The following is a 21823-nucleotide window of genomic DNA, read 5'->3' on the forward strand; positions in this document are numbered from 1 at the left end:
AGACGAGAGAGGTCGAGCGGGAATCCAAAACAAACGAAAGAGAAATGAAACCAGAGTGTTCTGTTTTTTTTCTTTATTTATTATTTTTTTTTTTTAATTTAATCGGCTGACGTGGCGTAATTATTCTCAGCCGTTTGCACGCCGCTTGCGTTCGGCGACTGTGCCTAGAAGAAGTGGTAACAAAATTACCGCCTACAGGAATTATTGCCTCGGCAGTACGAGATATATTATAAATCTACGTTGCCCCCAACATTTCACGTGGTCAGCCTTCGTTGCTTTGTCTTACTGTCTAGGCTTATCACCAACAATCCAGCTGTAGCATGCAACTGCTGCTACGCAATAATCCGCCTATCAAATCCAACGCAAAAACCATTGACTGCTAGCTAATGGGGTTCCGTTCCAGACTGTTCCAAGCGCCACGTTTACACTCTCCCGAAATTCTGCTCTGTGGGCCCCTAACCCCATCCTTCTTTAGTCCTTATTCGTTAATCCAACGGTTTACTGAGGGCCCAGTTATATTGGGCCAGGACAGCCCAGATTGAACAACTCCCGGCCTGGTTTGGCTGAGAGGCCTATATATATAAGTTTGCTTTCACCGTTTTCTAGTCCTGTCCCTCTCGCTAGCTCTATATCACAGAGTATCTCTGGAGCAATGGATCGGAAATGCATTATTGCATTCGTGTTGGCATTGATCTGCGTCGTTGCTAGCCCCGTCGGAGCCCAGTCACCTACTCCTGCGCCAAAGAAAGCTCCTCCCACTGCTACTACACCGACTATATCACCAGCCACATCTCCGTCTAAACCACAATCACCTGCTGAAGCACCTTCCAAACCTAAATCCCCGGCACCGGTTACCACTCCAAAGTCCGCTTCACCAGCCCCGGCTCCATCGAAGAAACCTGCGGTGCCTTCGCCAGCGGCTACACCTCCTGTGTCATCTACTCCGGCTGCCGCTCCAGTGAGCTCCCCACCAGCTCCGGTTCCAGTCAGCTCTCCACCATTGCCTGCACCGGAGAAATCTCCTCCATCAGTTGCACCAGCAACTGTTCCCTCCAGCGCTCCTCCAGCTCCGGTTTCTGCGCCGACTGCCGAGGTTCCAGCTCCGGCTCCGAGCAAGAAAAAGACTAAGACTAAGACTAAGAAGCACAACGCGCCGGCCCCAGCACCAGAGCTACTTGGTCCACCGGCGCCACCTGCCGAAGCCCCCGGACCGAACCAGGACGCATTCTCGCCTGGTCCGTCATTGGCCGATGAGGTAAGTATTTTTGGACGTTCTTCATATAGCCTTGGACTTTCGCTCTGGAGTGCAATGTGCGCCCAGATCTGGAAATCTTACTTTAAAGGCATCCATTCTACCTCTTCGTTAACCCACGTTAGTTTTACTCAGTAGCGCACGGAAGTGAACTCGACTGAGTTTCTTCGTGTTTTGTTCTAAGACAATGTTAAGGTGCGCACCTCACTGACTACTGAAACAGATCAGTACAATGTGTCACCCACGCGCCACCGACCACCGTCGTGTGGCCTTAGTATCGTCGGGCAGAGCTGTATAACCACGTGAACTGCTGTGGACGGAACTAAAAATGTATGAATTTGAGTGAAATTTTGAATTGCAGCACACGAGGAAACACGGAATGACGTCGATGTCAAAACTGTCACACGTAGTACTACACGACAGCTATTATTGTCGTCGATGTCCGAAAATAGCAAAAAATAATAATAATAATAAGGGAAAAGGCTAATATTTAATGAATTAAATATATTTGTTCCGATCTAATTAATGAATTAATAATTATTGGCCCATAACGTTTGGTTTGAATTTATGGAACCGAAATGCAGAGCGGAGCAGTGTCGAGGATGAGGTGCATGCAGGAGGTGGTTGCTGGGTTGGCATTGGGATTGTCTCTTCTCCTTGGTTTGTGTCTTTAATTTATTTATTACATGATTTAAAAGGGATCTTATTGGGTTTGGAGTACTGTCGGTTTGATGTGGAGTTTGGGATTTGATGTACGTAGATCATCGATGATCGTCTGTTTCTTTATTATATTCTTTTTGGGAGAGTTTGGGATTTTCTATTAACTACTACTTCATTACTTTTGTATTGATTGATTAATTACTGTTGGAGAGCATCTCTTTTTTTCTTTTTAATTATTTTATTTTATCCCATTTCCTTTAATTTGCTTTTATCTGGATTTTATTTTATTATCGATCTAAAATAAGCTGTAGCTCTCCCAAATGTCAATCTGCAGGTGATGATAGATCATGAAAATAAAAATTATAATGTTTGATCGCTCTTTCGCTGGCTCGCTCTCGGCTAATTTTCTAAAGCTCTTGTCCTGGCTTCACTGTTTTTAGCTCATGTCCATTAATGCTGCAATTCAGCTCTATTTTTCTCGAAAGTGCTCGTTGCCAAGCGGTGAAAATCCCAGCTTCTCCCCTAAACATGAATCGCCTGCAGGACTCCCCTTCCTCGATGTCTTTCATGCTGGCTTCATGTTATTTCACCTGATCTTGGATGTAAACCACTTTGGCTATTACCTTCCACCAATAGATATCCTTTTTTCCCTTTCCTTGCCGGACTTCAGGGAATCGATGAGACTCATAGGTTTCGTGTGGGTAGCGGAGTGTTTACTATTATTTATTATTTTATTATTATTATTATTATTTATTATTCAATATTTTATTGAGAATTGTTATATACAGAAGAAGGAGATTATATAAAAATAAGTTTATAAATTGATGTATTTTAATGGGATCCGTTAAATCTATTTAATAGTAAAAAAAATTTTATAATTTAATGTATCACATTAAATTATATTAATTTATGAGTTTATTTTTGTATAATTATTTTGCGTCTAAAGTATTTCTTTTACTTTCACTACTATTTACAGAGTATTTGAAATTACTTTACTATCCAAACACAATCTTAATTTGATTCACTTAGGCATTGGCCCTCTCACATGCCACCTCACAAAATGTTGTATTTTTTGTAGATTTAAGTTTCGTTTGAAATGAGAAGTGATCTTAATCTATTTTATCATTATAATTTTTTTAAATTTTTACATAAAATATAATAAATAATTTAATTTTTTTAAATATTAAAAAATAATAATATTAAAAAATAATAATCTTATAATATTTTATTCAATTATCATCTCAACTTATCTCATCTCAATTTACTATTCAAAAAATATCTTCTTTCGCTTCCTTTTTGTTCTATCTTTAATTAGAGGTGGCAATATGTGGCACGACTCTTTAACCCAACACGAACACGATACGATAAAAATGGGTTAGGATTTAGTCTTAACGAGTTCAAGTCAAAACGGGTTGATAAATGGTCAACCTATTTTGATTCGTTATAATCTGTTAAGAAAGTTAAAAATTATAATTATATCCTTATACTTAAAAATAAAATTGTTGGGATTTTAATTTTTATATTTTTATTATTTCGATTGTAATTTTAGACTTGTAGTTAGTTTTATATTTTTTTTTTTTATAGATATTGTGATTTTAACATTTATATAAAATTATATTAAACTTAATTAGGTCAAGCGGGTTAATTTCAGATCTAGTCAACCTATTTACATAAACAGGTCAAAACAGGTTGACAAGACACGATCCGTTATATTAATAGGTCGTATTAGGGTTTGAAATTTTGACATAATAAGTTTAACAGGTCGGATTAGAGTTGATCCATATAGTATAATATACATGTCTTAACACAACACGAATACGACCTGTTAACAAGATTTAACATTCCTATCTTTAGTCACTCTCAATGACAACCTAAAACTCAAAATGATCAATGAATTGGTTTGCAACTTAGAACTAACCTTTCAACGTAGTTCTCACTATCTAAATGATCAATATGCCCTTATGGGGGGTACTTAGCATTCTCGTTCATGCTAAAAACCCGCTCATGCTAAAAACCTTTCATCTTCGACATTCAACTCATAAAAAAAAAAAAAAAATTAAAAACAAAACTTAGATTTGGACAACTTCAAAACATTAAACTGTACATAATTTATGTCATACCATTACTACCTATCTAGCTCATGGGCAAGTACACCGTGCATAAAAATATTTTCTAACATTGAACATAATAAAGACATGATAGGCTTCTTTTCGTGCATTGTAAGTTAGCATTTGCATTTGATACTATAAAGGAACCTTATTATATTCCCTTCAGATTCAATACACTGCTGATCATGTAATGCAGTCCAAGTGGAAAGTGATTTCCATGACATCAAAGTACCATTATTGATCAAAATAATATTGTCTTGTAAGGTAGTGAAAACATAAATATTGAAACATTCTCATTTCCCTGTCTTCATCTTTCAAAAGTGGATCAGACGATTTAAAGGAAGTAGGGATCCTTAGAATAACTTAAAACTTAAACCTCTCTGTCTCCACCTCATTCTACTTTCTTATGGCACGTGAATAAGGGAATAACTTGGAGAAGCCGAAAGCCAAGAATGACAGATCATTGGAATTTTTTGGGTAAAAGGACATGATTTCATTTCAAGCAAAGGAAATGGCTTCCTTTACCTTTTGCTCTTTCACCCTTTGTTTGGGATCTTGCTGTTCGGCTTTCGAGTGACTTTTACATGGGACAAGCAACCTATTTTAATTTGTCCGTTCTTTTTTTTCTTTTTTTTTTGGGTAAAATATTTGGAATACCATTTAGCTCATAAGATCTCTAGTGATTTCCTTTTGTAAAGCATTCACCGACTTTTTCTTCAAACTTAAGTGAGTGTTGTAACACAATTTTGATCATTAAATCTAAATAAAAGGGTGCTATTTAAGAGTCAACCATATTTGAATGATGATGTGAGTCAATTTGATAACTTCGAGATACAAAGGATAAGATATCTGTTAATGGAAGATAGGAAAATGTTTCTATTCCAACTATTTTTGCCCACCACCCTAGACTTAGGAGTTTAGATCAAGCATGCATGCGGATCCAATCTAACCAGAGAAACTGTTTCCAGCTTGCGAGCCAATTTAATTATTAACATATATTTGAAACGATACCATAAATCAGTATAAAGAACTCACCTATATTCCAACGAGAATTCCATCTCCATAGGCTAGAGACTCCATTTCTATTTGTAATAATGTTGGCACCCTTTCATCTGTTAAGATATAAAATAATAAAATCTACCTCTTCCTATCAGCTTAAGCTTTTGGGACAAGTGGTGATTTTACATGGTATCAGAGCAGAGGTCCTGAGTTCAAACCCTGACTCTACACTCTATCCCATTTAATTAAATATTCCACTTGTTGGGCCTACTCATTGAGGAAAAGTCTGGCCCACAAGTGAGGGGGAGTGTTAAGATATAAAATAATAAAATCTACCTCTTCCTATCAGCTTAAGCTTTTGGGACAAGTGGTGATTTTACATCATCGAGGGGTACATTGCAAAACTTATAGAGGTTTTAATGCCTGGATTTTGGTTTTTTATTCTATTTGTATCTCTCAGGTGTCGAATTGTAAGCACAGTTTTCTTCTGCCATAAGTGAGGATAATCAATAAAATTGGGGTACTGTCATCTTTTTCTGTTTCGTTTTTTCTTTTTTTAAAAAAAGTTGATACGACCTTCCATGAGTAGAATACCACCCATAAATTATACAAGGTAAAACACTTTATTATGGTTATATTTCATGATCTAGTGACCAAGTCGAAGTAAAACCAAATCAAAGAGATCAGCGATTTTTCAGTTCTTTAATTAAGTATAAATCACATCATTTCACCGATCAAGATGCCGTCTAGTGGTCAAGGGCAGACTCAAACATTATGAGTTCGATTCCAGGTTAAGAGTTTCCCTATAGATTATTACCTAATGCACAGTTGTGGCAGATGAAATCTTGTATTTGGGATATTGTAATTCATAGCTCCAAACTTACCACGGCTATTGCATTTGGAATATATATGTAAGAGAATAAGATGAGGAAGATGGTTTCCCTTTCATTGACATAATGCTTGTGCTTAATTATAGAGGTCTATTAGAGATTAAAACATAAGTAATGAATTTGTACAACTCAACTAATGAACTAAATATGTAATGAAAGAATACAACCACGCTGAATAACATCTGTAATATTTAACGGCAGAATCACTGGGATTTATATTGTGTTGATTTTCTAGTTTCTGATGTCAAGAATCTCAGGTAGTAATATTTGCCTCGTTTGAACTGTTATGGTTAACACCCCCTTGCAAGTTGATGGGGACAAGTGGTCGAAGCATAAGCATGTAGCAATAAAAGCCTAGCAGTAGTGAGTCCTTTTGTAATTATATCAGCACCTTGCCTCTAAGGAGAAGATGTAGTTAAGCCAAATATCATTGGTGAATACTTTTTCTCGGATGAAGTGATAATCCACTTCAATGTGCTTGGTTCGAGCATGGAAGATGGTGTTAGAAGCGAGCTCCGATGTTGTCACACCAGATCATGGGCGTAGTGGGAAGAAAGATTTTAAGGTCTTTGAAGAGCATTCTGATCCAAAAGAGCTAAGCAATGGCTAAAGCAAGGGACCTATATTCAACTTCCGTGTTGTTGCGAGAGACAACAACTTGTTATTTTTTGCACTCCATGAGATAAGATGGACCAAAATCAATACCAAATCCGCTGGTTGATCATCTATCATCTATGGAGTCTGCCCAATCTAAATCACAATAGGCAGCAAGGTAGAGTGAACCACGAGTGAGATGCAGACCATGGGTGATGATACCTTTGAGATATCTTAATACTCAGTTTAGTTGCAGACCAATGAGTGCTGGTACGGACATGAAGGAATTGACAAAGTTGGTTGACTGAGTAATGTTAGGTCTGGTCAGTAGGGCTGGGAGGTGCCCCACTGCCCAACCCGTCCAGCCCCCGTCTGCAGACGAGGGGCGTGTAGGCGAATGCCCGTCCATATTGTTTGGCCAAGTTGAGATAGGTTGTGCAAGTTTTAGACTCTTGCTTGAGTGTTTGTAGTTATCTTTTTAAATGAACAACACGGGGTCAAGATTGTGAGGAAAACCGTGTGGCAAAAGAGGTTCAAACCAGCTTAGAGGTATTGAGACTATAGCTCGTACCCAAATCCCCTCTATAAGGGTTGCATTCAACCAACTAAGAATAAACTAATCTTTCTTTATCCAAAGGACAAATTCAAGGTTGATTTTGGGGGTGGGATTGTTAGCAGAGGTGGGAATGAACTGGGGTGGACAAGGTTCACTCCCATCAACAATTCCCAAAAGATCATAGCTGTGTAATACAGGTAAAAATTAAGATAACCACAGTAGGTAGTTATGCTGATCGAGTTTAATAGAGATAAATTGTGTGATGTTTAGAATAGCAGAGGTGCTAATGGAATTAGTTTTTGCCATAAAGAGTGAAGGTGTTAGCCTTTATGGCTCTTGATATCATATAAGAGAATAAGATGAGTAAGAAGGTCTCCCTTTCATTGACATAATGTTTGTTTAAATACAGAGGTCTCTGAGAGATTACAACATATGTAATAAATTTGTACAGTTCAACTAAGGAACTAAATATGGAATGAAAGAGTACAATCATGCTGAGTAACATCTGTACTATACCTAACGGCAGAATCATTGAGGTTTATATTGTGTCGATTTTCTAGTTTGTGATGACAAGAATTTCAGGTAGTTAGATTTGCCTCATTTGAACTATATTATAGTTAAAAGTGTAGTCACTTGACCCTGCTGGAAAGATGACTAATCTAACTAGGGGATCATTTCCATTGGGAGTAAAACTCAGAAAATGGACCTGAATTCATGTATTCAAGATTAGAAGTTGGAAAGACCTAATAATATAGACATATTCATTAATAAGGAAGGTAGCTTTGAGGTAAAATTTAAACAAATGATGTTTCAACATTTCTTGCATTCCAGTGCGGCATTTGTCTAACCTAACTACTAACGTCCAAGTCATCATCTGTGAATTTAGACAGTTCTGTAATGTGAGGCTCAAGATCTGAGTAGCTTACGCTCAATAAGATATCAATTTTCAGTTGCCCGATTGGCGCGGTTGACTTCCCATGTGTATCTATCAAAGTTAAAGAAAAGAATATAACAAGAGCGTCTCACTCCATATATATCAATTTTAAATCTTAAAGTTTGTACAAGAATTTAGGAGATTTTAACCCATATATACAATCTTTATATAAGATCTTCCCTTGTGTCGGAAGTAACTCCTTACACACCAAATTTAGAAAATCAGAGGAAAAACATGTAAAACAAATTAACAAGAAAATTTTCCAAAACCAATTTCAATATTGCCAAGTTGACTACAGGCGTTGCAACTAGAATGATACTCCACCTAGAACTCGAATCGGAAGCAGCCTCATGCGGCCTTGCTTCATTCATATAGAAACAAGTTTCTATCATACATAAACAACTGCATTGATTATTTTAATACAACACTGAAACAATAAACCACTGATTTTTATAGACTACTGGTCTATGCTTAAAGAATGAGGATAATGCTCAGCCAGAAGTCTTCTGTGCAAATGCAGCATGACAGCAACTTATCCATCTGGCAGTTACTGACTGATACTGTATGTTTAAACATCCTGCAATTGCAACCAGCAATGGAGATTGGTTACTCAACCCACTGTCTCTGCTACAGTTTTCGGCTGTACTGTGCAGCGCCAACTTGAAAACTTAACACCCCGAGAAACAAGGTAAACTATAAATCCAATATATGCTGCCGTAAAAGCAGCCACAGCGGATCCAAACAACACCCCATTAACTTCAGAGGAGAAGAAGTCGAGCAACAGATACCCATTAATCACTATTACCAGTGCTGCCACAAGCCACGCAGCCATCTACAAACAAAAGATAAAACGGAGAAAAGGTGAGCTTTTATCCCATTACTAATTTGCTTTTCTATTACTGTACAAAGAAATATACCGTCTGGGCTGCATGACAAGCAAGTACTGGAAAATAATGAGGGGATCGTGTTTTTAGTTGTCTTTCCTATATATTTATAAGAAACATAAAAACTCGTTGAGAAAAAGTCTTTCTGCAGATGAAGAAGACCCAATAGCTTGATACCTGCGGGCAGCTCTTTGTCAAACTACCACAGAAAACAACACGTCGAACAAGTAAATGTGCAGAAAATATCCTCCAAATATTTATATATATATATATATATATATATATATATCTGTTTTTTGACGCTAGACTAGGAAGACAGTCACAGGATTTATGCCTAAGCACATCCTATGCTGAAAATTAGATTTTGCTTCCAACTTTAAGGAGAGGCTGGGTATTAGGGAACACATGATCATTAATTAAGGTGAAGGGAAGCAGTGAACACACTTTTCAAGTCACTAGTTCTTTATGAAAACACATGTTACTAAACTATGCAAGAGAACTTGACAGTGGGAAGTTACATTTTGACATTCAACTTTTTCCTCCAGAACAAACAAAATAATCCTGACTTCTACACCAATATGAAGGTGGTAGCATTCCCCAATTTCATGTAATAATCTGACTGCTACACCAATCGCATTAGCACTCCCTCGCAAATGATTATACCATCCTCTCTTAGCGAGCAAAGGTCTTGCGATATACTGGACCAAACCCCACTACTTTCATTTTATTAGATCACCAGAGAATTTAGTAAAATACAATTGATCAAAGTCACAGACTCACAAATACAGATGTAAAAAATGCCAGTGCCCACGCAGGTAACAGACTGCAATACCAAGTCAGGTATGCGTACATGTATGTATGCGACTAATCAAATCACTTGGTAACAGAAACAGGAATTCAGAAAAGAAGCTAAACTCAGCAACTGGGCACAGACTAAAGAGTAATTTTCAAATGAACAACAAAGTGATATGACATTACCATGTCAATCTCTAACGATGAGGCCATACCCAGAATAGAACTATGCACAAAATTATTGTCCAATACCGAAGAAAAGAAAAGACAGAGAGATTGTGAGAGTTATACAAGATACCCTCAAATTACTTGCTCAAAGTCAAGTCAACTGTAGATTTCTGTAAAATGTATACATAGATTTCTAAACTGATGGCATCAAACGCTCCTCCCAAGAAATTAAAAAGGATAGTGAAGATGCAGACTAAAAGGATTAACATACCTTGAGAACTGAGCCGATTTTAAAAGTGCCCATGATCTGCTCCCTTGACACCAAACAAAGCAGGGGAATAAGTGCAAAGGGAATCTGGACTGACTGAAGCACATTAAGCCATTCATTTAGAACATCTAACGTGCCCTCAGAGGTATCAAAGACAAGAGCAACTATAATAGTTGGGATGATTGCAAAGCTTCGTGTGATCAATGCTCTCATCCATTTTTTCAACCTCAAGTTTAGGAAACCACCCATGATAAACTGCCCTGCATAAGTACCGGTAATAGTGCTACTTTGACCAGCTGCTAATAACCCAATAGCCCAAATATATAAAATGGGAAAAAGTCCACCCCCGTACTTCTCTTGGAGATACCGTCCTGCATTTAGAAGGCCAATCCTATCGGCTATTTCTGTACCATAAAACCCTTGGGCAAACACAGTTGTAACAAATAGATTGATAATGAATGACACAACAAGGGCCACAGTGGACTCAATGGAGTAGTACTTAATAGCTTCTTGGACTTGACCTTTCTTGCTATGGTCAATCTCCCTTGATTGTACAAGAGCCGAGTGCAAGAAAACATTGTGAGGCATAATAATGCAACCCACAACTCCAACAGCCTGCCGTATTGTTCTGGAGCTCAGTTTTGGAACTAAAATACCTATGAAAATGTATCCATTTGACTGCATATTAGTTCAAGGTAGCACAATAGTCTGAAAATTGCAAGAATATAAAACAAATTATAGGTAGAAAAATATACAAAAAAAAAAACATTTTTTTACCGAGAAGAAGTTCTATGCCACTTGGCTTTGTTTCACCAAACATCCAAGCAAATGAAACTGCCATTGTCCCAATAAGAACAGCAAAAACAGCTTCCAATTTCCTTACACCATAGTTCTCAAGAAACAGAAAGATAAAACTGTAGAAGACAATAAAAAGAATTATAGTCAAAGCTATAATTTTGTACAAAAAATACACGATTCAGTTGCTTAAAAGGTTAAAAGAAAGAAAATTCATATTTCAATTTTATTTTTTTGACAAAACAACATCTCTTTCACTTGGAAATTCAGCAGAACCTGTTTAAACCATCCAGTATGATGGAGAGATTTTTTATTTTTATTTTTTGTCAAAACTTAACTCTGGCTGGTTTCCACTCAGTTTTCCTGGAAACCAACCAGAGTTTACCACTTTTATTACATAAATATAGCATAATTACCGAGATATATTAAAAAAAAAATACGCTTTACCATCTCAAAGACCCGAAATATAGTTAAGCGAGTAAAACCCATTAAAACTCAATACAGCGTCAAACATACTCTTAACCGGAGAAAACCCACATAGATGTTTAAATGTCCTAAACTTCAACTTTAAATATTTTTGCAAATAAAAACCCAAAGAGCTCGAATTCAGAAGAGCAGATTAAGAAATTTAATTATGTCTATCAAAACCAGCAAAATAGCACTAGTAAGAATTGTTATAAGAAGAAAGAAAAAAGAAAAACATTGTAAATTGTAAGTAAATTGATTACCAATCAAAAGCGGTTATGATGACCCCGGACCATAGAGGCAAAACTCCATTGCTCAAAATGTTAATAGCAATAGCACTCCCAATAACCTCCTGAATATCAGCCCCAATTAGCGCCAACTCGGTCATGACCCAAAGCACCATCCTTGCCCACGTGGGGTACTCGTCCCTGCAAAGCTCGGCTAAGTGACGCCCAGTGGCAACGCCGAGCCGCGCCGACAGAAGCTGTACCAGCAGTCCCATGGCCGTGGCCCACATGAGAAGCCACAGCAGCGAGTACCCGGCGATCGCGCCGGCCTGGAGATCCCCCTCCAGGTTCCCAGGATCCAAGAACGCTATGCTCATCAAGAACCCGGGCCCTGTGAACAGCCAGAGCTTTTTCCACGAGAACGGCGGGGCGCGGCCGGACCCGGGGGCAGAACCTTCATCAATTCCAATTATCAGGACCTTCTCGTCCGATTCGTAGGCGGTATCTTGTTGCTCCTCCTGGTCCGAGTCCAGTAACAGCGGCTGCTGTTGCTCGGGCTCCTGGGACGGCATGGTACGAGTTTGGTTTATGGGTTTCGGCGTGAGAAAAAGACAGCTGAAATGGCTAGTTGAGTAATGGTAACAGAGCAAAGACTTTCGGGAGTGGTGGGTGTTGTTGCTTTATATCGTCCTCCCGCGGGCTCAGCCTCAGCAACAACGCTATAGTTAACGCTAAGCAAAATAAAGAGAGCACCCGACCTTTTTCTTTTTTTTTTTCTTTTTTTTTTTTTTTCTGCTGACCTTTTTCTTTTTGCTTGCTGGCTTCTGATTTTATGTTTTGTGGTAAATGAGAATTTACAGATTGGAAGTGCGGCACGTGGAGATGAACGTACGGGACATTTTGACAACATTTATTCTGTATTAACGATGTTTTTGTCATTTGATTTTTATCTTTTGTCGGTTGTAATATGTAATCTTATTGCAAATATTGAGCACTGCGGAAGCAGACTATCCTAGGAGACATGTTTTGATTGGGTTGCGGTTGTTTCGCTAGTACTTCAATCTTAAACTTCTCCGACTCCGAGCAATTCTTACTCAATTGTTGATACAGTTTATGAATGCTCCTCGCGAAGGGATTAAAGAACAAGAAGGCTTGTCCGAACGTCTAGCGAAAAAAGATTTCTTCGATGCTTGAAGCCTTGAACATTTATCTAAACTCCTTCTCTCTTTTTAGGTAGAATCTAAAGAGATATTTTTTGGATTGGTGACCCTCATCTTTCACTTATAATTTGCTCCCCTTTTGATGCCCTCAAGAAACATCTCACGCGATTTTAAGTGTTCTTTGCTAGTTTAATCCTATCCCGTTTTTTAGCCTTTGATCCCTATGCATTGAATGCTCTGTATATATATGACGGCTCTTGATCAAAGATGTTAGACACCCATGCTCTATCCAATGCTTTGTATTTCAAGTTTACATTTGGATGTAAATATCACTTGAATCTATCTAAAACCAATTATTGATGTAACTTATTACTTTTTTAACTTTTTATATAAAGTGTAAACTCATCTCAACTTATTTCATACGTTTAAACATATAATTCAACATATTTATATTTAAATACATTTCAATAGAATCTATAAAATATTACTATTCACGTATCAACTCAAATCATCTGAAATCATATCAACATCTAAATATAGTCTAAATCTCGTGTCTTTTGTGATTCATCCTCATTTGATCGAGATTTTGGACGTTCCATGATTTAATTAAGCCTTTATAGCATAAAATGCTTATTTTTTAGTATGTTTAGGCCTAGTTTAGGTACTAAGAATATGTATTCTCAGAATATTTTACTGTTATTTATTATTTTATTATTAATTTTTATTACTATTCACTATCATTCAATATTCTATCATTATTTTTTACTATTATTCACATAATATTTGAAATATCTTAATATCCAAACACAACCTAATTTATATAGAATGTTCATTCACAATTTATCACTTCTTAATTGGGACTTTCAATACAAATGGCTCGACCATCATCCTAAATTTTGTAATCTTTGATTATGATCATATTTTAAATAGTTTTTTTTTTATCAACTGTTTAATTAATAATTATTTAAAATATATCCCATCATTAAATATGGCCGAAGATAATAAGGAGGAAGATAAATGGATGGTGCAACATTTCTATGCTTTTTTAAAAAATAAAAAATAAAAAATTCATGATCATAAAAGCCAAATCAGCTTTGAATTTTTCAAATGGATGGCCACGGAAAACAGAGGAAACATCACTTTTTGTCGGCTACCTCCTACACCAATTCCCAAGCATCCATCCCAATATATCGCTTCAAATTTTGTATTCATTCCCGCCACCGTGTCTGCTCATTCAACTCTTCCTTATCAGCTTACCGCTATTTTTTCCAGCTCACGACCCAAAGCCCCTAATCCTTCGCCGCATGATGCCGCATTTGAGGAAGGGTAGAGTGACTCGTGGCCAATTTCAAGTGTGCGTGGGGGCCACGAGTCTAGCTACGTCTTTGTCGTGGAAGCTCGTGGCTGCACGGGCTTTCGTGTTTTCTTTTGACGATAAAAACTAATATTATTTAAAGAGTCTGAGGCCTGACGCAAGTGCCAATCCAATCCTCCCGGGCCGGTTTACTTCACAAATTTGCAAATGTCGACATTATGTCTACAAATCAAACACTGCAAATCTTCAATTTCTACACCAGACCTAACAGTTGTGTTGTATAAGCCAACCGAATGTCGCCTGATTGCACAATATCTATATTTTCAAAAGGAAAATACTTTAAAGAGATTTTATAATCTTATAAATTGACGTGATTTGATTTAATTCGTTAGATTAAAAAATTATTTTTATTATAAAATAAATCTAACAGATTAAATAAAGTCACGTCAATTTATGTGATTATTTTTATATAATTTGTTTATGAATATAGTAATACTCTTTTCAAAATGGAAATTATGGGTTTGACTTATTAAAAAATAAAACAATGCAGTGTTCAATACTTAATTTTTTTAATGTGATAAAATTAGATATTATCCAACTTTCTTTGTTTTTTCTTTGGAAACATTGGCTCTTCTATCCAACTTTCTTTGTTTTTTCTTTTGAAACACATCCTTTTTAGGTTATTAAATAGACACATGCAGGCTACGTCATGTGCATTTGAAGAGGAGATGGGCTTCAACAAGTAATGGAACAGAACACTTGATAATTGGTCTAAATAGTAATCAGCAGCAGAAGTGAACAATTAAGCAAGCCCATCATGGCCCAATATTAAACGAGGACAGGAGTACTGATCTAACATCGTCGGCGTGAAATTCCGACTTTATACGTACGGCCCGCATAATAACACTAATTAGGCCTGGTTTGATAGATGATTTGATCATCTAATATAATTATTATAATTATTTTTAATTTTTATTATAAAATATAATAAATAATTTAATTTTTTTAAATTTTAAAATAAAAATAATATTAAAAATTTTTTATTCTATTAAGATTTTATTTAATTTTTAACTTTTATTTTATTTCATCTCATCTCATCTCATCTATTTAACGAATGATATATATTCTAAAAAAGAAATTCTATTTGCAGTCCCCAAATAGGGACTGCATGTGCAAGCCCTTCATTAAATAAAAAAAAAGTACCATTTTGAAAAAGATATTGTAATTTTAAAAAAATTTAAAGATAAAATTAATTAGGCTTGCAATGCAATCTCCATTTGGAGACTGTACGTAACATTGCTTATTCTAAAAACTAGTTTTAATGGATTTCCACAAAAAGCTAAGGGACATAATGATTACTTGAGCAACAACCTGCAACAAAATAGACAACAGCTTGTGATTGGAAGGTCTAAAACTGGTGCTTTTCAATCCCTCAATGATAGGACTTGGACAAGAATGTCTAATTGGAAGACAAAGGTGCTCTCTACTGCTGGTAAAGAGGTTCTTTTTAAAGTTGTACTTCAAGCTATTCCTACTTATGCTATGAGTATTTTTCTACTGCCTCATTCAATTACACAAAGGCTTAATAGACTCTTGAAGAAATTCTGGTAGGGATATAATGAAGATCACTCCATGCTACACTGGGTGAAATGGGATCAAGTTAGCCTATCTAAGGACAGAGGGGGATTGGGTTTTGAAGACTTCAGAAGTTTCAATGTAGCTATGTTTTCTAAACAAAGTTGGAGGATGCTTCAGAATCCATCATACCTTATGGACCAAGTGTTTAAACAAAAATATTTTAATGATGACAATCTGCTAAAGGCAAAGATGGGGATACAATCCCTCATATGCATGGAGGAGCTTATTTTCTGGCCTGAAGTTGCTCAAAAAAGGTATTTTTTAGAGAATTGGTGATGGGAAGAAGGTGAAGATTTGGAGTGACAAGTGGATACCAAGATATTATGCTTCAAAGGTTTTATCTCTTTAGGTGTCTACTGGTTATCAGTGGGTTGCTGATTTAATTGATCCTGATGTGAAGACCTGGAAAATCAACCATCTATATGCTCTTTTTGAACCTCAAGAGGCTGCCTTGATTCAATCTATTCCTATTAGCACGAGTGACAGAGAAGATAAATTGGCCCAGTTACCCATAAAGAATGGTAGTTTTTCAGTAAAAAGTGCATACTATCTGTACAATGATTCTGAAGCTAGTTTTGTTGGTGAGACATCTAGTGGGAGAAGGCAAAAAGAAGGTTGGAAAGCTATATGGAATATGAAGATTCAAAATGGCGTAAAAGTTTTTTTTATGGAGAGCTTGCAAGGATGCTATTCCTACTCTGTCCAATCTAGTGAAGAGGAAAGTTGTGGAAAACGATGACTGCCCAGTACGTGGCTTGGTATCTGAAACATCAGGGCATGTGTTGTGGGAATGTCCTACTGCCAGTGATGTTTGGAGTCTGAGTAGTAGAAAAATCCAAAAGATAACCTTCCAAAGTGACTGCTTTGGTGTTATATGGAAGCAATTGACCAAGTGTTTGGAGCATGAAGAATTAGTGGAAGCTGCTGTTACTGCTAGACTGTTATGGATCAGAAGAATTGAACTAGTCTATGAAAAGGGATTCAGACACCTGATGGCTCTCTATAAAGCTGCCAAAGAAGAAATTGTTGCCTACAGATTTGCAAATCACCAGGTCAAAACAACAGCTACCAGATTTGCATGTTTACAAATCTCATGGTAGAAATCAGCTGAGGGGTTTTACAAGGTGAATGCTGCAACTAATATGGCTGAGGGAAGGATAGGCATTGGAGTAGTTGCCAGAGATTGGCAAGGGCAGGTTGTTGGTACTCTACAAGCTCCAAGATCTATGAATGAAGATTCTTTCTCTCCTGAGACATATGGCTTTCTGTTGGCTGCAACTTTTTGCAAAGAAATGGGGTTGGCTAAAGTCATACTCGAAGGAGATGCACTGCAAGTTGTCACCATGGCAAACAAGGCTACTACAGATATAAGTTTTGGTGGTTTATTGATTGAAGATGGACCAAGTGTCTTGATAGCTCTAAACTAATGGTTTGTTGTTCATATAAATAGGAATGCTAATATGGCAACTCATATTTTGGCAAAAGAAGATGGACTAAGTGTCTTGACAGCTCTAAACTCATGTATTCAATCCACTATTTTAAGTGAGTTGATGTAAGTCTTCTGTTATTAATGAAATTAAGTTTTCATTTAAAAAAAAAAATAGACAACAGCTTCCAAAGTGCACATATTCATTTGTTCCTCTTCATATATAATGCATGCATATAGAATAAAGTACTGTTACTCATAATCTCAATTCTCATCATCATCTCATCATTCCATTATGTGACATTAGATGATTGGAGACTATTTATTATATTTCACTTGTGAACCTATCATCTAATGCTACATCATGGGATGATAAGATGATGATGAGAATTGTGATTATGAATATATTTACTCTATAGAATAATAAACATGCAAGCGCCAAAAGGTATGGCAAAACAAAATCTATGTATGGAAATTAAGCTTCGATCTATTTTTTGCGACGCTACCGTCTACTTTACCCATGCAGGAGACTAATCATCCATCCATCCATCTATGGTCTCTTGACCATTAGGCAGAGTCAGCAGGAAAACTGATCTCTAATTAATATTTTTTTGAAAGAAAAAATAAAACAAAACCCCAAGAGACTTCTTTTTTAATTCTTTTTCATGCATTTTTTGTACTATTGGACCGTGATGAACTCCTTTTGGAAAATAAGAAAAATGCAAGAGTCTGCCTGGTTTTAAAGGAGATTGAGGAGACTCCCATAATTATATAAGTCGATCAATTTTGTTTACTAAAAGAAATTGAATGAAGAGAGCTTTAGAAATGAATCAATTAACTCATGCATTTTTTATGGAGTGCATGCTTGGAATCGTTTACTCATTTAAGTTGTTAATTTCTTAAAAAGCAGGTTTGAGTGGTTAATTTCTTTTAACTAGACTTTGTTGTAAGGAATTTCCTAGATCTAAAAGAACACCTAAGAAGGCACAACGTGCTTGTATGCATGCATGTAGGATGTTGATCCAGGACGTATTCAATTTCTTCCCCACTAGTGTGTCGATCTTAATTATTTTTGTCCCTTTAACAGTTTCCAAAGTAGCAGCATATACATATGTTAAAAGTCTAGGATCGAGAAAGAATGGAAGATAGAAGATTTCATTCTCATTGCTTTGTTTCTTTACACAGCCAAGAAAACCATATATATATGTATGTGCTGAAAATGAAAAATACGCTAGAACCTATCAAACAAAAGAATAAAAAGAATAAAGTTGAGTCTACCAGCTAATGCTAAATGCCTATAAAAACGAAGACAAAACTCTAACAGAATTCATCAGAGTGCAGCAGCCATGTAGTGGGACGAGTCACTTTGCTATTAGGAATGGAAAGAGCTCTCATTCTGACGTGCGGTTGTAGGGAAGTCAGTGCCCTTCTCTCCATGCTTTTGTATTTCTTGAGACCCCCCCTTAATATAGGCATATATGTTCAATAGGGGTGGGCCGTGGGGCCCCGGCCCGCCCCCAGCCCTTGCTCCACAAATATAATTTTTATTTATTTATATATATAAATAAATATATTGTATATAGATATATACAATTTATTAAAAATTTAAAATTGTATTCAAGTCATTGGATTGCCTTGGCTTCCTAGGCCAACCTTATATAGGAGGCTAAGACAATCCAAAATCTAACTCTAACGAGTTTAAGTTCTTTTTATATTTATAAATTTTAATTTATTATTTAAATTATATTATAATTTGGGTCTAAAAAAATATTTTTAGACCATTTTTTTTTAAACACAATGTATTGGCCTAGGCGGGGGTGGGGCAGATGGGGTTTTTTCCCCCTCCCCCGCCCCCACCTCCCGAGGGCGGGGGAAAAACCCCAACCCCCGCATGGTGCGGGGGAGGGTACCCGGTACCCCCCACCCCGCACCTTGCGGGTATCACCCCTAATGTTCAAGATGACCATCTTGGACAATAAAAAATTCAAGAGAAGAGCTGATAACGCCTTAGTAAATATATTCGCCAATTGAAATTTTGATCCCACATGAACTGGTGTGATAGTTCCAGCCAATACCTTTTCCCGAACGAAATGACAATCCAGCTCCACATGTTTAGTTCTTTCATGTAAAACATGATTTTTGGTGAGGTGAATGGCTGATTGACTATCACAGAAAAGAAGTGCAGGTTGTTCATGACTTGTATTGAAATCTTTGAACAATGTGATTAACCATACTATCTCACAACTAGTGTGTGCTAAAGCTCGGTATTCTGCCTCAGCAGAGGACCGTGACACAGTCAATTGCTTCTTTGACTTCCAACTGATCAAAGAGTCTCCAAGAAATATACAAAAACCCGTGACTGACCTCCTTGTATCGGGATATGCTGCCTAATCTGAGTCATTATAGGCTTTTAAATGTAGATATGAATTGGAGGCAAATAAAATACTCTGTCCAGTCGACCCTTTTAAATATCTGAGTATCCTATGAGCTGTGTGCAAGTGTTCTTGGCTCGTCTTGTCTATAAATTGACTAAGAACACTTACTGCATAGGTGATGTCAGGCCTTGTGATTGTCAAATAAATCAACCTACCAATGAGCATTCTATAGCCAGTTATCTCAGATAAAGGATCCTTGGAAGCAAGTGATAGCTTGTGATTTTGCTCTATGGTAGTGCTGATAGATTTGCACCCTAATAAATCAGCATCTTCAAGAATTTCCAGATTATATTTCCACTAATAAATATGAATACCAGTTGAAGATCTCGCAACTTCCAAACCCAACAAGTATTTGAGAGCTCCTAGATCTCTAATCTTGAATTGAGTGTGCAAATAAAATTGATTGCTTCTATAGCTGCTAAATTGTTACTCCCCACTATAATGTCATTGACATATACGAGGAGAGCCATAAAACCACTCTCATCAGTCTTTGTAAATAAGGAATAGTTTGATTTTGATTGTCAAAACCCAATAGCAAGAAGAGAAGAAGTAAATTTGGAGTTCCATTGTCTAGAGGCTTGTTTCAAGCTAGAAAGAGATTTGTGTAACTTGCAAACAAGTTTAGTACCCTCGGCTTGAGACTCCCCCTTAACCTAAAATCCTAGGAGAAGCTCCATATAAATCTCTTCAGAGAGATCTCCGTGAAGAAAAGCATTATGGTCATCCAATTGGTCCAAATGTCATTTGAATATGGATGGTAAAGTTAAGAACAACCTGACAGTAGTGAACTTTGCTACTGGGCTGAAGGTTTCTTGGTAGTCAAACCCTTCTCGTTGAGTGTAACATTTAGCTACCAAACAAGCCTTGTGCTTATCAACGGACCCATCTGATTTGAGTTTCTTCTTAAAAACATACTTACACCCAATGGTCTTCTTGTCAGGGGGTAGAGAAGTAATGGACCAAGTGTCATTTGCCTCAAGAGCATTAAGTTCAAATTGCATGGCAGCACGCCAATGAGGAGAAACTATAGCCTTTTCATAAGTTTTAGGTTCGTGTGTGAGGAAAAGAGAGAGGGCCTATGACTTATGAGAGGGAGATAATTGATCATAAGTAAGATGATGTTAAAGAGGATGAGTGGTGGCGGTAGAACACAGATTACTAGCAGATGAGGGTGCAACTAGTACTCAATGATAATCATTCAAGTATGAGGGGGTGTGCCTAATTTTCTTGGATCTCCTAAGATCAGTTTGTGGTGGTGGTGCAGTAGGAGAAGACAACTCAGTGTGTATTTCCTCATTTATATCAGCAGCAGATGCCTCTAGGGGAGGAGTACAATCTGATCCAAGAGAAGGAGAATGAGATGCAGTATAAGAAGAATCTGAATTGGAAGTAGGAACGAGAGGGAAATTGATGTTAGTGGGAGTAGATGAGGTGCTAAAGTCAGAAAAAACAGTTGGATTAATTGAGAAGGAATCAGGTTAAGTATTAATGGAAGGGGTTGAGTTTGAATCCTGAAATGGAAAAATTGATTCATAAAAATGACATCCCTAGAGACAAGAGTAGTTTGAGTGTTTAAATAAAACACTTTATATCCTTTAGTCCTTGAAAGATAACCCAGAAAGATGCATTTTTGCGCCCTAGAGTCGAATTTCAATCTATTATGCTTAGGAGTAGAGACATAACATAGGCACCCAAAGACTCTCAAATGTGAGCAAGTAGGGAAAGAGGAAAAGAGGAAAAGAGGATCTAATATGGTAATTTGTTGTGGAGAATTGGAGTCGGTATCTGTTAATCAAATATGTGGTTGTTAAAATAGCTTCCCTCCAAAATTTATTGGAATGGAGGCTTGAAAAAGAAGTGACCAAGCTACATTGAGCAAATGTTGGTGTTTCCGTTCTATCACTCCATTTTGCTGTGGTGTATAGACACAAGTTTTTTTTTATGAATGATTCCATGAAAGTGGAAGAAATGTGGCATATGGAATTCTAAACCATTGTCGGTCCTAATTTGCTTGACTTTGGAGTTAAATTGGGTTTTTATCATGTGAATGAATGATTGTAGAAGCTGTTTAGCTTCATATTTGAACTTCATTGAATAAACCCGTGTAACCCGCAGTAATCATTAACAATAGTTAAAAAATAGTGACATCCTTGTAAAGAAGCTTGTGAATATGATCCCTAAACATCACAATGTATTAATTCAAAGATAGATGAAGTTGAAGATTCACTTAATTGAAAAGATTCGTTTTTGGTTTGCC

General features: G+C 36.9%; 2 protein-coding genes across 2 annotated transcripts; one reads left to right on the forward strand and one right to left on the reverse strand.

Annotated features, from left to right (window-relative positions):
- Positions 1–585: 585 nt before the first annotated feature.
- LOC109020241 (lysine-rich arabinogalactan protein 18-like) lies at positions 586–2138 on the forward strand. The gene is made up of 2 exons (XM_019002660.2): positions 586–1255; positions 1837–2138. Exons 1-2 carry the CDS (start codon positions 653–655, stop codon positions 1924–1926), a joined length of 693 nt encoding a protein of 230 aa, XP_018858205.1. The 5' UTR covers positions 586–652; the 3' UTR covers positions 1927–2138.
- Positions 2139–8239: 6101 nt separating this feature from the next.
- LOC118343979 (metal transporter Nramp3-like) lies at positions 8240–12306 on the reverse strand. Its single transcript, XM_035683554.1, has 4 exons — positions 11629–12306; positions 10883–11019; positions 10109–10761; positions 8240–8825 (listed from the first exon to the last, which is right to left on the reverse strand). Exons 1-4 carry the CDS (start codon positions 12162–12164, stop codon positions 8604–8606), a joined length of 1548 nt encoding a protein of 515 aa, XP_035539447.1. The 5' UTR covers positions 12165–12306; the 3' UTR covers positions 8240–8603.
- Between the last annotated feature and the right edge of the window lie 9517 nt (positions 12307–21823).

The sequence above is a fragment of the Juglans regia genome, chromosome 12 (assembly GCF_001411555.2).
Source record: "Juglans regia cultivar Chandler chromosome 12, Walnut 2.0, whole genome shotgun sequence".
In the NCBI taxonomy this organism is placed as follows: Eukaryota; Viridiplantae; Streptophyta; class Magnoliopsida; order Fagales; family Juglandaceae; genus Juglans; species Juglans regia.